General features: G+C 35.3%; 1 protein-coding gene across 6 annotated transcripts in view; it reads left to right on the top strand.

Annotated features, from left to right (window-relative positions):
- The window catches only part of CLASP2 (cytoplasmic linker associated protein 2), a 233,029-nt gene that overhangs the window by 59,563 nt on the left and 153,838 nt on the right, over positions 1-19,628 (top strand). For all 6 annotated transcript variants that reach the window (XM_023214684.2, XM_023214682.2, XM_023214679.2 and 3 more), the window contains one exon: positions 7,890-8,036. In XM_023214684.2, coding sequence (XP_023070452.1) covers positions 7,890-8,036 — 147 coding nt within the window. The remainder of the gene's footprint in view (positions 1-7,889; positions 8,037-19,628) is intronic.

Below are 19,628 nucleotides of genomic sequence, written 5' to 3'. Positions count from 1 at the left end.
AAACTTGAGGTGGGTTCCAACATTATGAACTTGAGCAGCTGAATAGATGGTGACGTTATTTACTGGGATTGGGGAGGACTTAGGGAGATCAGTTTTGGATGATGTTGGTGTTATGTATCTATATGAAATTAGAGTGACTTGGAGATACCCATGGTGAGGGATATCTAGTAAGCAATTGGATGTATAGGTCTGGAACTCAGAGATGGTCTAGGCTAGAGACAAACATTTGAGAGCTGTCAGCATACAGAAGGCATTTAAAACCATTGAGAATAAATGAGGTCATTTAGAGAGTGTGTAGTCTGGAGAGAAGGAGAATATTCAGCATTTAGTTGTTGGGTAGAGAAAGAACAGCCAGCAGAAGAGACTTAGCTTGAGGTACCTGTGAGATTAGAGAAAAGCCAAGGAGAGCTTCCCATTGCAAAAGCACAGTGTGGAAAATGTGGACAGCTAAAATTTGAGTTTTCTGAGGCATCTGAGGTATAATAGTTTATAGGGATTATTGTTTCCTAATCTCAGTTTGTAATTTAGCTGTTAGATATAACCATAGTCACTGCTGGGTATGCAAGAGTGTAAAACAGCCTAGAAATCCCAAGTCTTGTTGTTCATTGTTTTAGTTAGAATAAGGAAGGATACAACTTCAAGGGAAAAGAGGAACTTTGGTATAAGAAACTACTTAATGTGAATCAGAGCATATTTTGTGCATGAAAATTCATGGTGTTGGGGGTTCTTCTTACTGAACTGTTTGTTTCGCTGAAGAAAATTCACACAAGATGTATTTTTTTTTTTTCTATGAGATGTGGTATAAATTTTTGGCTTGCTCTTTTATTTGCCAAGTAAAATGGAGCAGTTTTACATCTTTTATATGAATTTGAGAAGCAAAAGTTTCGGGTTTTGGAATACATGTACCCATAAAAGTGAAGTGGAGGCCGGACGTGGTGGCTCATGCCTGTAATCCCAGCACTTTGGGAGGCCAAGAAGGGCAGATCATCTGAGGTCAGGAGTTTGAAACCAGCCTGGCCAACATGGTGAAACCCCATCTCTACTAAAAAGACAAAATTAGCTGGGCGTGGTGGTGCATGCCTGTAATCCCAGCTACTTAGGAGGCTGGAGCAGTAGAATCACTTGAACCTGGGAGGCAGAGGTTGCAGTGAGCCGAGATCACACCATTACACTCCAGCCTGGGTGACAATAGCAAAACTCTGTCTCAAATTTAAAAAAAAAAAAAAAAAAAAAAAACTGAGGTGGAAAGTTTAGAAAGCCATTTCAATACATGGCTTTCCTGAAGTGAGAAAAAGAAAAAAAGGGACAAGGCATGATTAATATAAATTCACAGACCCTTATCTGAAATCTTGGGGTCCACTTGTGTTTTGCAATTCAGAATGTATTAGATTTTAGAAAATTAACAAGGTCATTCCCCATGCATTATGTAACTGTTTCTGCTGGGCTTGGGGCAGCACCCCATGATCAAGCACATTAATGTTTTTTGGTTTTTTGTTTTTTTTTTTTTTTTTGAGACAGGATCTCACTCTGTTGCCCAGGCTGAAGTGCAGTGGCGTGATCTTGGCTCACTGCAGCCTCTGCCTCCTGTGTTCAAGGGATTCTCCTGCCTCAGCCTCCCAAGTAGCTGGGATTACAGGCATGCACCACCACAACTGGACAATTTTTGTGTTTTTTGTAGAGATGAAGTTTCGCCATGTTGGCCAGGCTGGTCTCAAACTGCTGGCTTCAAATGGTCCACCCACCTTGGCCTCCCAAAGTGCTGGGATTACAGACGTGAGCCACCAGGCCCAGCCATGTTTTTGCCATTAAATGTATGTGAGTTCATACTGAGTAGAATACACATAAATAGCTTCATATCAGTTCACATCATGTTTTGTCATAAACTGAGTTCAGATCAGTTTTATGCTACCAAATGAGTTTAAAAGACAAAACAAAAGCTGGGTTTTCAGAGCTTTTTGACTTTCAGGCATGCAGATACGTCATTGTGGGCCTATAGTGTTTCAGTGCTTGCTGGGGACAGTTTCCAAGTGTTACTTGAGGCAACAAAAGGTAAAACCTTATTTTAACTTGGTATTCTTTTTCCTTCTCCCCTTCTCCCTTCTTCTACTCCTTTTTTCCTTCAGTCTCTTCCTCCTCTTTTTCCTGCTGTATTTTTAATCGCTTCCTCCATCCACCTCCTCTTCCCCTCCGTCTCTTCCATTGTTCTCCATTTCCTCCTCCTGTATTTCATCTCTTCTCCTTCTCTTGCCTCCTCCATTTCCATCTCTTCCTTCTTCATTTTCATCTCTTCTTTCTCTATTTCTGTTTCTCCTTTTCTCCACTGCAGCCTGCTCACTTTAATAATTTCTATCCTTCAATATATTTTAATATGCTTATCTTGTTCAGTTTCTGCACCCAACCATACCAAGTCTCTTTTTGAAACTTTGGAGCAAGAACAAAAGTGTCAACATAGTCATAATTTGTAGTTTGCTTTTTGTGTTTGATTCTTCTTTTGTTTATTCAGTATTATAGCACCTACTATATGTATCCTAAATAATATCTTCTGATTTGTCTTTCAATTCACTAATGATGCTTTGAGTTGTGTCTAAGCTACTGTTATGCCTGCCCACTGAATTTAAATTTCAGTTACTATATTTTTATTTGTAGAAATTGCATTTGGTTATTTTAAAAATCTATGTCACTTTTAATACTTTTTCAATTCCCAAAGTCAAGTTTGCTTAGTTATTGATTAGTCTATGTCCGATGACTCTAGGATTTTAAGTGGGTCTTTTCCTATTGTCTTTCTTTTTATATTGTTCTTGGCTCATGGTTTCTTGATTCCTGTTGTACCTGGTGCCTTTTGGGAAATTATTTGTGGGAATAATTTGAGGCCAGACACCTTCCAGGGAAAGTTTGCATTTTGTTTGGCTGTTGGTTGGAAGTACTACCTGTCTGAGCCCACAGAGTTTAAGGTCTTGGGTGTCTGGACCGCCCAAGCAGTTGACCTTAATGAAGCACTCTATTTGATTCACTTCTCTGTTATTCTCTTTGAAGAAGAGCTTGAAAGGAATTGACTATAGGAAAATTAGGATCTTATTTGGGATTTACTTTAACCTCGAGGGTATAGTTGTTTGGTATACCAGCTTTTTGGGGAAGAGTCCTCTGTTAGACGCTGCATCTAATGTGGGTTTTGAATTCTGTTCCCTTTGCCCCACAAGGCCTTCAGAATAGAACTAGCTCCACTGTACTGGTTTTATCCTTGTATTTTTTACTCTATTATAAAATATTTATTGCTTTTATTATGTATAAAATATTTACATTATTTAGTGTGTATCATTATTTGCATTTGTAGTATTACTTTAAATAACTTAGTAATACTTTCACTGGAGACTGAAAGTCTCCATACTGTGAAATGTGTGCCATTCTAGATATTGTTCCACATGTTGAAGATATAACTGGGACAAAGCTGACAAAAGTTTTTAATCCTATAGCTCATATATTTCAGTAGCAGGACACAGATAAGCAAAATAAGTAAAATATGTAGATGATAAGTGCCAGGAAAAAATAACACAGGCAGGGATACATCAGAGTACCAGGGTATTGGGAAGTTTGTGATTTTAGTATCCAGAGAAGACTTCATTGAGAAGGCAACAGATGAATAAAGACATGAAGATGGTAAGTGAACAGTATGGATGTGGATGAAAAAAGCATTCTAGGCAGAAGGAGCAAGTGCAAAGGCTCTGCCATGAATCATAGGAGGGAGGCTAGGCTGGTGCGGGGGATTAGAGAGAAAGAAGTAGGAGATAAGGTTGGAGAGACCTGCGTGACAATTTAGATCTTAGAGTTTTGGTAGACCTTTTTATGTAGTTATAGGAGGATTTGAACAGTGGTGTGATATGACTTTGTTCAACCCAGGATGCCATGTTGAGAATAAACTTTAAGGGACAAGGTAAGCAGCAGGAAGAGTTAGTTGGCTGTGACAATTATTCCTAGACTGTTCTAGGTAATGGGGTTGCAGCATAAACAAGACAAAGTTTCTGCTCCTTAAGAAGCTTCCAATCCACATATAAAAATCAGTGTCTGTTATTTCAGTAAGTGATAGCTGCTAAGAAGAAAATAATCGAGACTTGTTTTGATATTTCATATTTAGAAAAAAATTTAAGCCCAGAATATTTATAACCCTTTACAAATGTTTAACAAATTTTAAGTTTTAGGGCTAATGATAATGAATTCGTTTTATGGATTCTTTTAGCCAATAGTAAAAAAATCCATAACCTTATTGGAAGTGGGTAAAATTTTATTTCTTCCTATGTTTATAGATTTATTTACTTTTCTTTTTAGTTCAGTTTTTGTTTTATATATTTGAAGCTGTGTTACTGGGTACATAAATATTCAGGGTTCTGATTTTTTTTCCTCCATGGAATAACCTCTTTCTCATTGTTAAACATCTCTATCTCTAGTAATGCTTTTTCAAGCTGCTTTATTTGAAATTAGTGTAGCTACACTAGCTTTCTTTTGATTTGTGTTTTCCTTAGTCTATTTTTCCCTAACCTTTTTGTGACCTTGTAGGTAAAAATATACCTCATTTAAGCAGCCTATTTTTAAAAAAATCCAGTCTGGGTTTTTCACTTGTACTAGTTCATTTATATTTAAGAGAATTACTGATATACTTGGTTTTATATTTACTATTTTATTTTCTATCATATCCACTTGTTTTATTTTTCTTTTTGTCTCTCTTCAGTTAATCAGATATTTTAAATTTATTTTCTTTTTCTTCTATGTGTATACTTTTCTTTTCTTTTTTTTTTGGGACAGAGTCTCACTCTGTCGCCCAGGCTGGAATGCAGTGGCGCGATCTAGGCTCACTGCAACCTCCGCCTCCCGGGTTCACGCCATTCTCCTGCCTCAGCCTCCCAAGTAGCTGGGACTACAGGCGCCCGTCACCACGCCTGGCTAATGTTTTGTATTTTTAGTAGAGATTGGCTTTCACCGTGTTAGCCAGGATGTTCTCGATCTCCTGACCTCGCGATCCACCTGCCTCAGCCTCCCAAAGTGCTGGGATTACAGGTGTGAGCCACCGCGCCCAGCCTACTTACTCTTCTTTAGTAATTAGCCTAGAGCAGAGATTGGCAAACTTACTTGCAGATCAAATCCATCTGCCCTCCTGTTTTTGTATATAAAATTTTCTTGAAACACAACTGCACCCATTTGTTTACATATTGTGTGTATATAACTGCTTTGGTGCTATCATGTCATAATTGAGTAGTTGCATGGAAAGGCCATATGTGTATGGTTTACAGAGCCTAAAATATTTGCTGTGTGATCCTTTATAGAAAAAGAATGCCATCCCCTCCCCTAGGGGAGTGATTTTTAAACTCAATCATGCATCAGAATGACTAGGAGGGCTTGTTGACACAGATTACTGGGCTGCATCTCTAGAGTTTCTGATTCAGTAGGTTGGGTTGGGGCCCAAGAATTTGCATGTTTAACAAATTGCCAGGTGATGCTTTGCTGCTGGTATAGGGGCCACATTTCGAGGACTGGTGCCATAGATATTACTATGCATCTTTGACTTACTATAGTCTAAAATAAATTATTATGCTTACTACTTCCTCAGTAAGGCTCAAATCTTTAGACTTGAGTTTGTTTGCTTACCTCTTAGTAGTACCATTTTACAATAACCTCATACTGGAACAGCCCATGTCTGCCAGTAGTAGAATGGATATTAATAAGTGGTGGTACTTTCATACAGTAGAAAACTATCAGCAATGAAAATGAATCTTCCAAACATTATCTTCCAACATTGAGTAAAAAGAAGCTAGATACCAGAATATATATTGTATGATTCATTTTGTATAATGTTCAAAAATGAACAAAACCAAGTGTTAGAATTCAAGACTAGTTAGCTTTGGTAGGAAATGTAGACTTTTAGGAGTCTCAAGGGCACTTACAGGATGCTGGTAATAATCTGTGGATCTGGATACTGGTTATACTGCATGATCATTTTGTGAAAATTAATTGGCTGTATACTTATGATTTGTATGCTTTGCTGTATTTTGATAAAAAGTTTAAAAATTAATTTCCCAGTAGTTTGAGAAAAGAGTTAATTTTTTTTTAATGGTAGGGACATATTTACTCTTTTCAATTCTTGTGTGTGTGTAGGAACAGAATACTGTTTCCGTGGGAACTTCTGGCTACTCTGTGTTTCAGTGCTGAACTTTCTGTAGATTTGTATGTCTACTCTGTCTTTCTTAACTGCATTTTAACATAACAGTAGCAAAAAAGTTTATCTGGATTTGTATTAGTGTTTTTAACAAAGCAGTCTATGTACTGCATAGGTTTTAAGCTTATTAATTTATCCAAACTGATTCCCTAATAGTGTTATGCTAAAAAAACAATTTTTTAAGAGTAGAAGATAATTTTTTCCTGCAAATTGTGTTACTTAAAAACACTTTCTGAAATAGAGTGTGGCTTTAGAGTGTCTATTTGATTCTTTTTTCTTTTAATAAATAAAAGTCTTAAAACTTTCTTGGCATATTTTCATTAAAATATATTTAATAGTTATATTAAATAGTTATATATTAAAAATAGTTATTTTTCTTTAAAAATATTTGATAGTATCTCTTTATAGGAATTATTTAATTCTAGGTGACTGGGTATTTGTTTAAGTAAAGAAAGTCCATTGAAAGGAAAAGATTCTGGCATATTCATCTGAAGTGTGTGGTAAAGCTGCTTCTCTGCCTCGCCCATGTTGTTTGTCATGGTTGATTTGTGCAGGGTCCTAGAGAAAACCATCTTCTCAGGAGAGTAGAATACATTGTGTGTGTGTGTGTGTGTGTGTGTGTGTGTGTGTGTGTGAGAGAGAGAGAGAGAGAGGGGATGCTGGGAGGTGTTTCATTTGCATATAAGTAGATGATACTAGTGTGGTCATTCATATTCCGAAAGGAGCCTTGTAGAATCATTTATGAAAACAAATTGTTTTGTTTGGTTTCTATGGCTTAAATAAAGAGCAGATTTTAAGATTACAGAGTTAATTATGCACAGTAATGAGCACTGTGGCAGTCTATGCTTTACTGATGCAATAAGCATCCCAGCAGAATGAATATTGCATAAAACCTTATTTTCTATTTATATATATTTTCATGTCAAATAAGAAAAACTTAGATTTCTAAACCTTTAGTTTTGAATGCCTTTGAAATTTTGATATAGAATAAAGATTATAGCTAATAGAGAATTTTTTAGATGCATGGAGAATTTTTACCTTTCATCTGGCAGTAGCTGCCATAAGATGATGTCACCTTGTAGCTGATTGGCTGTTACAGCACCTAGGGCAGGGAAGAGAAAGAAAAATGCCGGCACAAACCTCAGTGGTGGTTCTGTGGTTGTTTCTGTCTTTTTTTGATAGAATCTTTGATTAGTATCGAATTTACTGTATTTGGCCATGTGAACTATTGGGAGCCTCCTAGGGTGAGGGAAATTAAGAGCTTTCAGAGGAATGAGGCGACTGATTTGCAAACGGATCTGTGATTGTAAGTTGCAGCATCTGGGTATAAGGAATAAGGCAGGGCATGCTAGAAGATACACTATGGGAGGAGCTGGCAGAAAATGCAGAGTAGCAAAAACATGAAAAATACTTTTACTACCTTTAGAGTTAATGTTTTGTTTTATGTTTTGACTTAATATGTATAAGTAAGAAGTGTGAAAATACTGCATTTTGATTGTGAATTACAGAGGATTATTTTATATGGTGTTAGCCAATATATAAATGCTTATTCAAAGGACCTTTATTGTGTATGATATATCTTACCAAAGTAATGATTTTATATATGGCTTTATTTTATTTTTTAGCTTTAGGGAAAATGGATCAAAGCTTAGTTCTCTTAAATACATTTTTCGAATGCTTTGTGCAGATAAAAGCTTCGATGATGAAGAATCAGTGGATGGAAATAGGCCGTCATCAGCTGCTTCAGCCTTCAAGGTTCCTGCACCTAAAACATCCGGAAATCCTGTCAACAGTGCAAGGAAGCCTGGTTCAGCAGGTGGCCCTAAGGTTGGAGGTAATGTAAATCCATTTCGAATCTGTTATGCATGCTCCATGCCCTTGATATGGCCACACATACTTAGAACTTCAGAGGAATATGTTTATTCATGACTGCAGCACGATTGCAGATCTGGAGTCTGTTGCAACACTCAGAAGAATATGATACCCTTTTGAAATGTATAAAATATTGTATACTGCTATTTCCTCTAAGAACATATGTGAATTAGTCTCTTCTTGAGGGTATTTATTTTTCAGATGCCATTTTGAAAAAGATTTATGGAAGTTTTTTGGGTTTTTTTTTATTTTTTAAGCAGAGAACAGGTTTTTCAGAATTTGGCTACTAATTTTCAAGTACAATAGCTGTTACAAAAATGTTGAATTTTGTAATGTTTTTACACCTTCCTCTAGGTAGTAAGTCTTAAATACTGCAGCATTTAAAAAATGGTTGAAGATACTGGGTATTGAATCATTTGTCACAATAGGAGATGGGTGGTGGTCAAGTAAAATTGCCTCAGAAATGGTTCCTGTGGTAAGTCATAATAGGAAAATAAGAAAAAGCAGGTTTCATGCAATTTTACAACACATATAGCATATCATTGATCATATTAGAACTGTTTTTGGCATATTGTTTATCTTTAAATTTTTTAGTGGATATTCTTTCATGTGTTAATTAGAAAACCATGAGTATATTTCCGGTGTTAGTTTCTGCCAAATCTTTCTAATAAAGTGAATCTATGAAAATAAGGGTAAGTATTTAATTCTAAAAGGATGGTAATCTCTTTCTCTTTTCCTTCCTTTCCTTTCCTTTTTAAAAATAAATTTATGTCTTAGTTGTGATATTTTGGGAAAACAGATCTTTCCTTGTTTACAATAACTGGTGAGAAAATCATGGTCTTGAGGATTTTTGTTTTTTCTTTTTGTCTATAGTACTTTTTATTAAAAACCAAAAGGGAAAGAATAATAAACTATATATCTTGACCAGGTTCCATAAGGATTTGTGTTCCCTTGATTTTTCTATACAACCTCCAATTTTTTCCCATCATATGAGATTCTAAATATAGAAAAACTATCATAAGTATTTCATTTAAACTATCTTCTGTGTCATATAACTAGCAATAAAGATGGTATGATATATATACATACACATATGTGTGTATAAATATATATGCACATGTAACTAAATAGCTGAAATTAAAATGTCTTACTGATTTCTCTAGATGTTTCAAGTTATATGTACTTTAGATTTTTAATTATTTTCTTTTTGTCTTGTAATTTTATGGTTATATTCTCATCCAAATGTTAGTTATGATATCCTATTAGAAGATAGTTATTATGTTGCATTCCTATTTACCGCTAGTAAAAAGTTTATGACATTTTTTGGTTTCTTCCTTTTATAACAAATAGCTCTCTTCAGTCATTACAAGGAGAATATTTTTCTTAATTTTGAATTACAGAATTCTAATCTATGATATAATAATTTTATGAAACTGTCTTTTTAGCTTAAAATAGATGAATATTTGAGATTTGCGGTGATAATATTTAACATTTTATGAATTGAATCAGTGGTTTATACTTTTTTTTTTCATGGTTTGGTGTCTTTTTAGAAGAAAATTGAAATTTACCTATCATGAACCACTTAATTCTGAGATCAATCATATTGATATAATCAGATACTCTTTAGTAAAAAGGATAAACTTTCTTAAGCTCCCCCACCCCCATTCTTGTAGGGGTTCCTACCAGTTAAATGAAAAGGTTAAGTAGCTTTCATGAATATGGTAATTAATCACTTAAAGATTTTATCAGCCATCTAGACAGCAGCCTTTCTGCCAAAAATAAGGGAGAAGCCTTCGTTCCTTTCTCCTTTTTCTCTTCCTCTTCTTCCTCCTTCTTCATTTTGGCAATTGCAGGTATATTCTTGTTTTTTTTTTTGTTTGTTTTTTTTAATCACAGCTCATTTAGGTTCATTGCCCGTTTTTCTATCTAAAAAAAGAGCTACTGGCCAGAGGATATTGATATTACTTCTGAAATAAATGCCATTCTTGGCTGTCAGTCCTTCTTTGAAAATTTAACTTTAGTTTTTCTGGTCTTGGCAGAGAGACTTGTTGATTTTTAAATTGGTTGTGGAAAGTTTTCTTACAGTTGTAGAATTTTTGAGTTGGAAAAGACCTTGGGAGTCACATAGTTTTTTAATAAAATTCCTGATAGATGATTATTCAACTTGATTAAAGTAGTACCATCTGCTCTGAATTAAAATTTAGAACAAAAATTACCTGCCGTGCCACTATACATAGACATAATCAACTGCTAAATTATGATTTTTCTTCCAGTTACTTTTCCAATTATTTTTACGTATACAGATATTTTCTTGGGAGAAGAACAAAATTGGCTCTATTCATTATATAGTTTTTTCTAACTTATATTTTACCCTAAGCATTTTCTCATTGTCTTAAATTATTAATTGAAAATTATTCATGGCTAAACAATACCTAGGTTGCCGTAAGCCTTTTCTCCTTCTATAAACCGTGTCAGCATTCTTTTATATATATCTTTCAGCACATCTGCAATGATTTCTTTGGAATAAATTTCTAAAGTTCACTGGATCGAAAGAGCAGGGATTTTTAGCGTTCTTTCAGTTTGGCAAAGTATTTTCCAGAAATAAGCCCATTTCCATTCTGAATAAACAAATTATTTTTTATGTTGCCTTAAAATCTACCTCCTTGTAGCATATGCGGGGAAAATGAATTATTTGTCAACATGCTTTCAAATACTTGAAGATTGTTCTGTTTCTCTTCATGACTATTCTGTTTTCTGGACTATACATTCTCTTTCCTGTGATTTTACATTGAATGGCGGTGATGCAGTCTAAATGTATTATTTGCTATTCCAAGGTATATAATAAATAGATAAATGTAATTAGCTTCTAATTAAAGGAATATAGTAGGTGGAAATGTATAATAGTGACATAAGCTTGACACAGCCCACTGGGTTTGATAAATCTCATTTTCAAGTAAGATTACCAAAATAAAAAAAAAATACAGTGAGCTTCTTTGGAATCGTGACTTAATCTGCTTTTGTAGTTTTGGAATGTATTTTACTTCTTCTAGAGATATCTATCAAGATTAGGGCTGTATGCTATTTTTAGCAAAGTATCCTATCCAGTTAATTAAAGCTCATAAGTCTTGTGTTTAATCTTTAGTGTATGTTGATTTGCTTTGTTCTTTGGCCTTTGTATGCCAACCTTTTCTTCTCATATTGTATTAATAATTGTGTAGCCTTTAAGCCAAGGAGACTTGAAAAAAAGGCTATGGCTAGGTTCATACCAATATAAATATCATTGCTATAAAAATCCATATTATGTGAGCGTCAAAAATGTTACCTTTGTGCCTTACTAATTAGAATAAGGATAAAGTAAATTCTGAAATAGTCTGTTTTCTGAATAACACTTCTAACTTCATAATAGGAATTTAGATAAACATATTTTTCCTTCTTTTGGCTCAATGTTTACTAGAATTGTTGAAAGTACCTGATTATTTAAAATACTTATGTCTTTACAGTATTTTAGGTAACAATTTTTAATATAATTCTTTAATGTTTTTATATATATTCTTTCATTTAAATTTCAAAATGAAAGATTCTGAGATTTAAATGGAAGAATATATGTATATAAAAACATCTCTGAGCAAACTGATTTTACTGATGAGCAAACTGCAATTTGGAGAAGTAACTTGCCCAGGGTCATTTATCTAATAAGAGGGCAAAGCACAAAAATCACTTTGTTATACTGCCATCATACTAATTTCTATTGGCAAATAAGGTTTCTTTTAGATTCTATAGCACTGAGATTGTAATCTACAGAAATGATCACTACTTTTTGGCATCCATAAATCAGTCGTTTTAAAGCTCAACTAGTATGATTCCCAGCAAAATAGAGCATTTGGAATAAGCAGACCTTTAATTTTTACATTGTAAATAGAAATGCTTTTCAGTATTTTCTTGTTGAAATTGCCTTCTTCAAGTTTATTTTCTGGATTACAATATCCCTATTCCTGTATCAATCATTTTGGCTGCTACTCTTCTTTAAAAATAAGGGTTGAATTAGATGATGATATAATTATCATTTTAAAAATAACTAGTACCAGATTTTGAGGTTAGTGATTTGTTATTGAAGCTTGTATGTAATCATTGAGACACATCATTGACCAAATCTTCAATTCTTAAAGTTCTCTTGTACTCACTCACTCACTCACTCACTCATTCTAGTGGACAGTATATTTTCTCTATATTGTTTCTATCTAATGTCAAAGACTACTTTGAAATCTTTTTAACTTTCAGTTCTTATAATTAGGTGATTACTGCAATTTTACATATAGTAGTACTTACTAATAATCTTTAGGATATTTTCTATTTGTTTTACTTTATGTCTAACCTGAAATTTTAAGAATGTCTGAATATCTATATCCTACAAATGATGCTAGTTATTCCCATTTTTCCCTTTATGCAGACAACAAAATTGTTTTTCTTTTGAACAAATAAAGATCACAAGAATCAGTATATGTAATAAAACAAACCTTAAGAATTTTGTTTTTTAATTCTGGAATCCCAAATTTTGACTAGTAGACCTTATTATTTTGTTTTTCAGCTTTCTGTGAAACCAAATAACACTTCTGTGTTTTGGTTTTGTTTTCTTCCTCTCTTCTTCCCTTACTGAAGAAGATACTAAAACTCAGAAGATTTTCACCTTAAAGGGGTGTTAAAGATGATCTGACCCAGATTCAGGAAGAGAGATTGATCCTCAGAGCATTGAATGATGTGCCCAAGATCAGATGGTTATTAGTAACCATCTAATGAGACAAATGAGATGAGAATCCAGTGCTTGACCCACTGTCAGGGGCTTCCTCTTGTATCATCTCTGGGTAATCTCCTAAGTAATACTGCATATGCTACATGTTTATTATTTTTAATCCCGTATAGCAGATCACTGTTATTGAAATCTGGAATTTAGGGATTGGCCGGTCCCCAGTCTGTCTGAAATTACGGTGAATCCCAGATCCTTGACTCTCCATCCCTGAGGCTTTCTGTCTTAGCTTTGATTATACAGTACGTGTGCTTTGAGTAAATAACATATACATTATTTTAACTCTAAAACAGTAAGTTAGGTTATTTCTTACTATGTATAAGAATATGTGTTTTACTGTAATGATATTATTTGACACCAGTTTTGTTTTACCTCCTGTGCAAAAATTAAAGTGACAAAGACATTTTATTGTGCAAGGTTTATTTTTTGAGGAATTCAAAGTGTTTAAGAGAAATTGAATAGGCCAACTGAAGACCTAGCCTTTCTGTGGGTAAGTTACTGTTTCTATTTACATTTGTATATAGAGCTTACTATGTGCAAGGCTCCACGTTAATCAACAAAGAGGACCATATCGGGGCTGGACATGGTGGCTTACACCTGTAATAACAGCACTTGGGGAGGTGGAGGTGGGCAGATCACTTGAGCCCAGGAGTTTGAAACCAGCCTGGGCACCATGGCAAAACCCTGTCTGTACACAAAATACAAAAATTATCTGGGTGTGATGGCCCATACCTATAGTCCCAGCTACTCAGGAGGCTGAGATGGGAGGATCACTTGAACCCAGGAGGTTGAGGCTGTAGTGCACTGTAATCACACCACTGTGCTCCAGCCTATGTGACAGCGAGACCTTGTCTTCAAAAAAAAAAGGACCATATGGAATGTTTAATTCATGGTTTTAAACTTAACTACAAAAAGATACAGTACCTGCCCGTTATTCTGCCAGCTAGTGTTAATTATTGTTAGCATTTTGGTCCTCTCATACTTTATTTGCCTGTACTTTTTTTTTTTTTTTTTTGAGACGGAGTCTTGCTCTGCCGCCCAGGCTGGAGTGCAGTGGCTGGATCTCAGCTCACTGCAAGCTCCACCTCCCGGGTTCACGCCATTCTCCTGCCTCAGCCTCCCGAGTAGCTGGGACTACAGGCACCCGCCTCGTCGCCCGGCTAGTTTTTTGTATTTTCTATTAGAGACAGGGTTTCACCGTGTTAGCCAGGATGGTCTCGATCTCCTGACCTCGTGATCCGCCTGTCTCGGCCTCCCAAAGTGCTGGGATTATAGGCTTGAGCCACCGCGCCCGGCCTGCCTGTACTTTTTAACTGAAATTTGGGTGTTAGAAAATTGTGAAGTCTCTTATGGGAATACAAATTGAAGGTTTACCTCAGAAAAGAGTGAAATGTTACTATTATAGGTCTCACATAGGAAGAATTTTCCATTAGTTAGAATCATTATAGTTGATCCATATGAAGTAGAAATTATAATAACTGCATGCTCAGCTTACATTTATCACTTACATTCTAATATAGTTGATTTGGTAAGAAGCATTGTTTCTATAAAGGACATGTGAATATAAACTATTTTTTTCATTAACTGATCATTTCTCTCTTTAAAAACCATGTATTTCTTACTAATGAAAAGAATTGAAAGACAATTTGATTTTTAAAAAGAATGAAAGTCATCCTCATTGTTAAACAATGGAGAGTTTTAAAAAACTTTAATAACATCTTGCTTCTCTAATCCCATCACCCTGAGGTGTAACTAATGTTAGGTTTGATATGTATTCTTCAACCTATTACTCCATGTTCATTTATGTAGGCACTCGTATTAGGTTTTATTTTTCCCGTATTAAACATACTAATAAAAACTTCGCAAGTTGCTTTCACAGAACATCATTCAGCATCAAGAATGACAGCTATTGCATCCTTTTAATTAGTGATACAGTATTGATGCAGCATGATTTAATAAACTCTTTCCTTGTCGATGTCATTCAGGTTGTTTGCATCTTTAAGTCATTGCAGAAAATTCAGATCTTCATGTACTTACATGTTTTGAAATTCTGCTGTTTCTATGGAATTGTTTAATCAAAGGCTTTATGTGTTTTTAATTTTAATAAAGACAATATTTTACCTTCTGCAGCATTGAATATACCAGCCTCATTAATTATTGCCATTGTGATAGGTAAAAAATGGTGATTCTTTAATTTGCATTTTTTCCCTCTACCTATCTTTCTGGCCAACAGCTTGCAAATATTTACTGAAGGCTTTCAGTGTGCTGCTAGTTTTGAAGTCTGTGGGAAATGTAAATGAACAAAAGACCTTGGCATCTTGGAGTTTATATTCTAGTGAAGTTCAGATTTTTTTTTTTCTTTTTTTGAGATGGAGTCTTGCTGTCTTGCTAAGGCTGGAGTGCAGAGGCGTGATCTCGGCTCACTGCGACCTCCACCTGCCAGGTCAAGTGATTCTCCTGCCTCGGCCTTTCAAGTAGCTGGGACTACAGGTGCTCGCCACCATACCCAGCTAAGTTTTGTATTTTTAATAAAGACGGGGTTTCAGCATGTTGCCTGGCTAGTTTTGAATTCCTGACCTCCAGTGATCCACCTGCCTTGGCCTCCCAAAGTGCTGGGATTACAGATGCGAGCCACCACACCTGAGAATTCTATAATGTTACCTGTAAAACAGTTCCCTCATCAGTTTTTATCTCTGTGTCATTGACTTTTTGGAGTCTAGGCCAGTTGTTTTTTAAGATTGTCCTGTGTTCTGTGTTTGTCTCATTTCTTTGTGATGTTATTTATTTCTCTAGCTCTTTTATTTTCTGTAAATTTACTAACCTATATATTCACTTCCTTTTAGTCAGCTCATCTACATATTTAAGTTTTCTCAGTTGTCCTAAGAATATTTTTTATAGCTTTTAAAATTCAAACCAGAATATACTTATTCTCTCTTGGATAGTTGGCAATTTACTGTTTATTTCTCAGGTGATTTTGTCTTTAAACAAAATTTTTGGCCAGGCATAGTGGCTCACGCCTGTAATCCCAACACTTTGGGATGCCGAAGTGGGTGGATCACTTGAGGTCAGTAGTTCAATACCAGCCTGGCCAATATGGTGAAACCTTGTCTCCACTAAAAATATCAAAATTAGCCGGGTGTGGTGGCACGTGCCTATAGTAGTTCCAGCTACTCTGGAGGTTGAGGCAAGAGAATCACTTGAACCCAGGAGGCGGAGGTTGTAGTGAGCTGAGATCACGCCACTACACTCCAGCCTGGACCACAGAGCCAAACTCTGTCTCAATAAATAAAACAAATAAACAAACAAAAATTTTTTCCTGACTTTAGCCAGCTGTCTTTTCGTATCTTTCATATATATATTCAGAATTTTTTATATTCTCATTCATCTTTCTTTTATACCTATAACTGCTGTTTAGTTATTTTGAATTTATGTTGGAGAATTATGTTATAGTTTTTTCCTTCTTGGTAGGTGTTTTTTTAATTTTAGGGAGTTACTTTTTCCAGCAGAAAATATTTCTGTTCTTTTGTTTTCTTATTGGAGAACAGTATAGATGTCAGGTTCTTTATTTTGTTTATGATGATATATTGGATTTTCATAGACCTCAAGAAACAAGTGGATTCCTTGAGGCCAGGAAAAAAAGGTTTGCTTAGTTTTTAAGTTTAAGAGTGCCCTCTTCTGTTGGTATAGTGAAATGCACCTTCTTTACTACATGATTTTTTGGGGGCTTTCTACTTCTGATTCTGTGATTACCATCTTATTTGAGTAGAGCCCTTGTCTTTTGTTTCTTCCTTTTCTTTATACACCAAGATTCAAAAGGGTACCTCCCACTTCTAATTGCTATTTACCTCTTGTCCTAGAGAGAACCTTAGTTGGTGTCTACGTTACACAACTACCAGGATTCTTTTCTACACAGTTTCCTCTGATTTTTTTCAATAAAGGCTCTGTAGTTAACATTGCTTGTCTTGGATGTTTATATTTTCCTCACTTACTTGAAATGAAATTTGAAGTGTTATTTGTCTCTTATTTGTATAAAAAGCAAGGGATATGGGTAATTTTATTTGCTCTCTGTGGGTTTTGGAATATTTGTTTGTATATTTGATTTGAGTTTGGATGCCTACCATTTTCCTAAGGGAAGTAGAATGTCTACTGTAAGTTTTAATACGGGACAAGGAAAAACTTAAAAAAAAAAAAAACGAATAATCCATTGTCTGCATTTTGTTGAATTTTGGGACACTATTATTGAATAGTTTCTACCTTCCCCTTTGATCTGAATCACTTCTTTTTCATATGTCAGAATTTCTTACATTTGTGGGTCTGTTTTAGAACTTTCCATTTTATTTATTTGGTTAGTTCGTCTATCCCTGCACTAAAACTTTGTAAGTCTTGATGTTTGGCAGCGCAAGTAGCCCCTCTTTTCTTCTGCGGGAATGTTTGGCCCATTGCTCTTCCAAACAGATTTTAGAATCAGCTTGACAAGTTCCACAAGAAACCTTTTTGGAGGCTTGATTATTATTGCAATACCTAGGGAAGACTGGACACTTCATGATACCATTCCTTCTTGTTCATGAGCTTGGAATATCTCTCCATTTATTTCATTTGTAATTTTTTTTTCTTTTTTGAGACAGAGTCTCGCTCTGTCACCCAGGCTGGAGTGCAGTGGCGCGATCTCAGCTCACATTCACTGCAACCCCTGCCTCCCAGGTTCAGGCGAATCTCGTGCCTGAGATTACAGGCACACACCACCACTCCTGGCTGTTTTTTTCTTTATTTTTTATTTTTAGTAGAGACATGGTTTCTTCATGTTGCCAAGGTTGGTCCCAAACTTCTGAGCTCAGGCAATCCGCCTGGCTCAGCCTCCCAAAGTCCTGGGATTATAGGTGTGAGCCACGGCACCTGGCTCTCCATTTATTTCAGTACTTTAATATTACATTAAAAATTATTATTTTCCCCAATTTTTTCACTCTTTAAAATTTCTAACTTCGTTGCTAGTGCTTAGCAATGAGATTGATTTTTGTATATTGATTTTATTTCCAGCTACCTTAGAAAGTTGAATTTTGAATGATTTTACTATATATGTGTGTGTATATATATTAGACAACTAAAATTATGTATATTTATTGTGTACCACATATTTTGAAATACATATCCATTGTAGAATGGTTAAATTGAACAGTTAATTTATACATTATCTCACTTCAGTTTTTGAAGCCGAAAATATTACTGTGTGGCCCTTTATAGATCAAGTTTGCCGCTCCCTGATACCATCATACCATTTTAAATAGTAATGACGGTTTTGTTATATTCATTTTCAGCGCATCTAATTTTTTCCACTTGTAGTCCAAAAAATTACTTTTGCTAGGCACACAATTTAGATAATATTTTGCCAATATTTTCTTCTTTCAAAACTTGCAAGATATTATTAGTATATTCTCCCTGGCTTCCACTATTGCACTTGAGAAATCTGTTGTTCAAATTGTTGTTCCTTTCTAGGTGATCTCTTCTTTCTCTGATTACTGTCTCCGTCTTTGGAGTTGTGCAGTTACACCGCCAAATTCTAGGTTTGGATTTCTTTTTATTTATCCTGCTTGGGTTATGTTGTACATCCTGAATTTATAAAGATTCTTGTTTCATTAATCTGGAAATTTCACAACTGTTATCTCTTGTTAAATATCTTTCAGACGCCCCAATAGATGTATGTTAATTAGATATTCTCATGCTGTCCTTTGTATCTCTTTATGTCTTTCCATTTCCTTTTTCTCTTTGCCACATTTTGGATAATGTATTCAGGTGTATCTTCCAGCTCTCTAATTTGTTCTTAAATATGTTTAATTTTTTAAAAAATTTCAACTGTTGTATTACTTAGTTCAAGTTGTTTCATCCTCCTACCCCCAAGTTCATCTGTTTATTCCTAATGGCCTCTTGTTGATTGGTCATCTTTGAGTCCATCCTTGATTTCTTTAAACATATACACATCTGTTCTGTAATCTGTACTGGACAATTCTAATATCGACAGTTCTCAAATCTATTATCTGTTCCCTGTGACTCTTGCCTTCTTGCGTATTTGATCTTTAATTGTGAACTCATTGCTTGAACTTAGTTGGTGGAAGTCCTTTGGACCTACCAGAAACAACTTTCTTCCAGAGAAGATTTATTCCTGCTTGACACTGGGGAATCATCAGTCAGAACTGCCTTAGCCTCTCTTGTCTCAACTCAAGAATTGTAGGGTACTCTGCCCCACTTATTAGTTGGGGACTTTGTTTTTGGATAGGATGAGCTGCAAAGTCACATTGTAAAAGGAGCCTGCATTCGGGAATGAGAACTCAGAGGCTCCCCAGATCTGGGACTCAGACCTCTAAGGAGAGGGTGGAAGCTAGTTGGTGCTATGCGATGGCACAGCGAGCTGATTCAGTGAGTGTTAGAAAAACTGCATACTGGAGTCCGGTGCTGCTCCTGGAATGAGTGGTCTACCAGAGTTGTCAGGATTCCACTGCGAAGAATGGAAAGCAGTCAGGAAGAAACAGGTCCCTTCCTTTAACTTCCAGTCTCTCTCCAACACCCCCATTGCCAGAGTTTAAGAGGAGAGGAAACCATTAAAATCAACAGAAAAATTGGTTTAATGAATACTAGGTTCAGCATCTCAAAGCAGAGTATATATAGAAGAGTAGGTTTAGAGCTGAAAGAATAGCTTAATTATTGGCTCTTCAATAACTACTGCCTACTAAGTTTACTTTTTTATTGTCAGTGTGCAATAAC

This window comes from Piliocolobus tephrosceles, chromosome 2 (assembly GCF_002776525.5).
Source record: "Piliocolobus tephrosceles isolate RC106 chromosome 2, ASM277652v3, whole genome shotgun sequence".
Taxonomy (NCBI): Eukaryota; Metazoa; Chordata; class Mammalia; order Primates; family Cercopithecidae; genus Piliocolobus; species Piliocolobus tephrosceles.
Note: the sequence above shows the minus strand (reverse complement) of the source record. Positions and strands in the feature narration are given on the sequence as shown.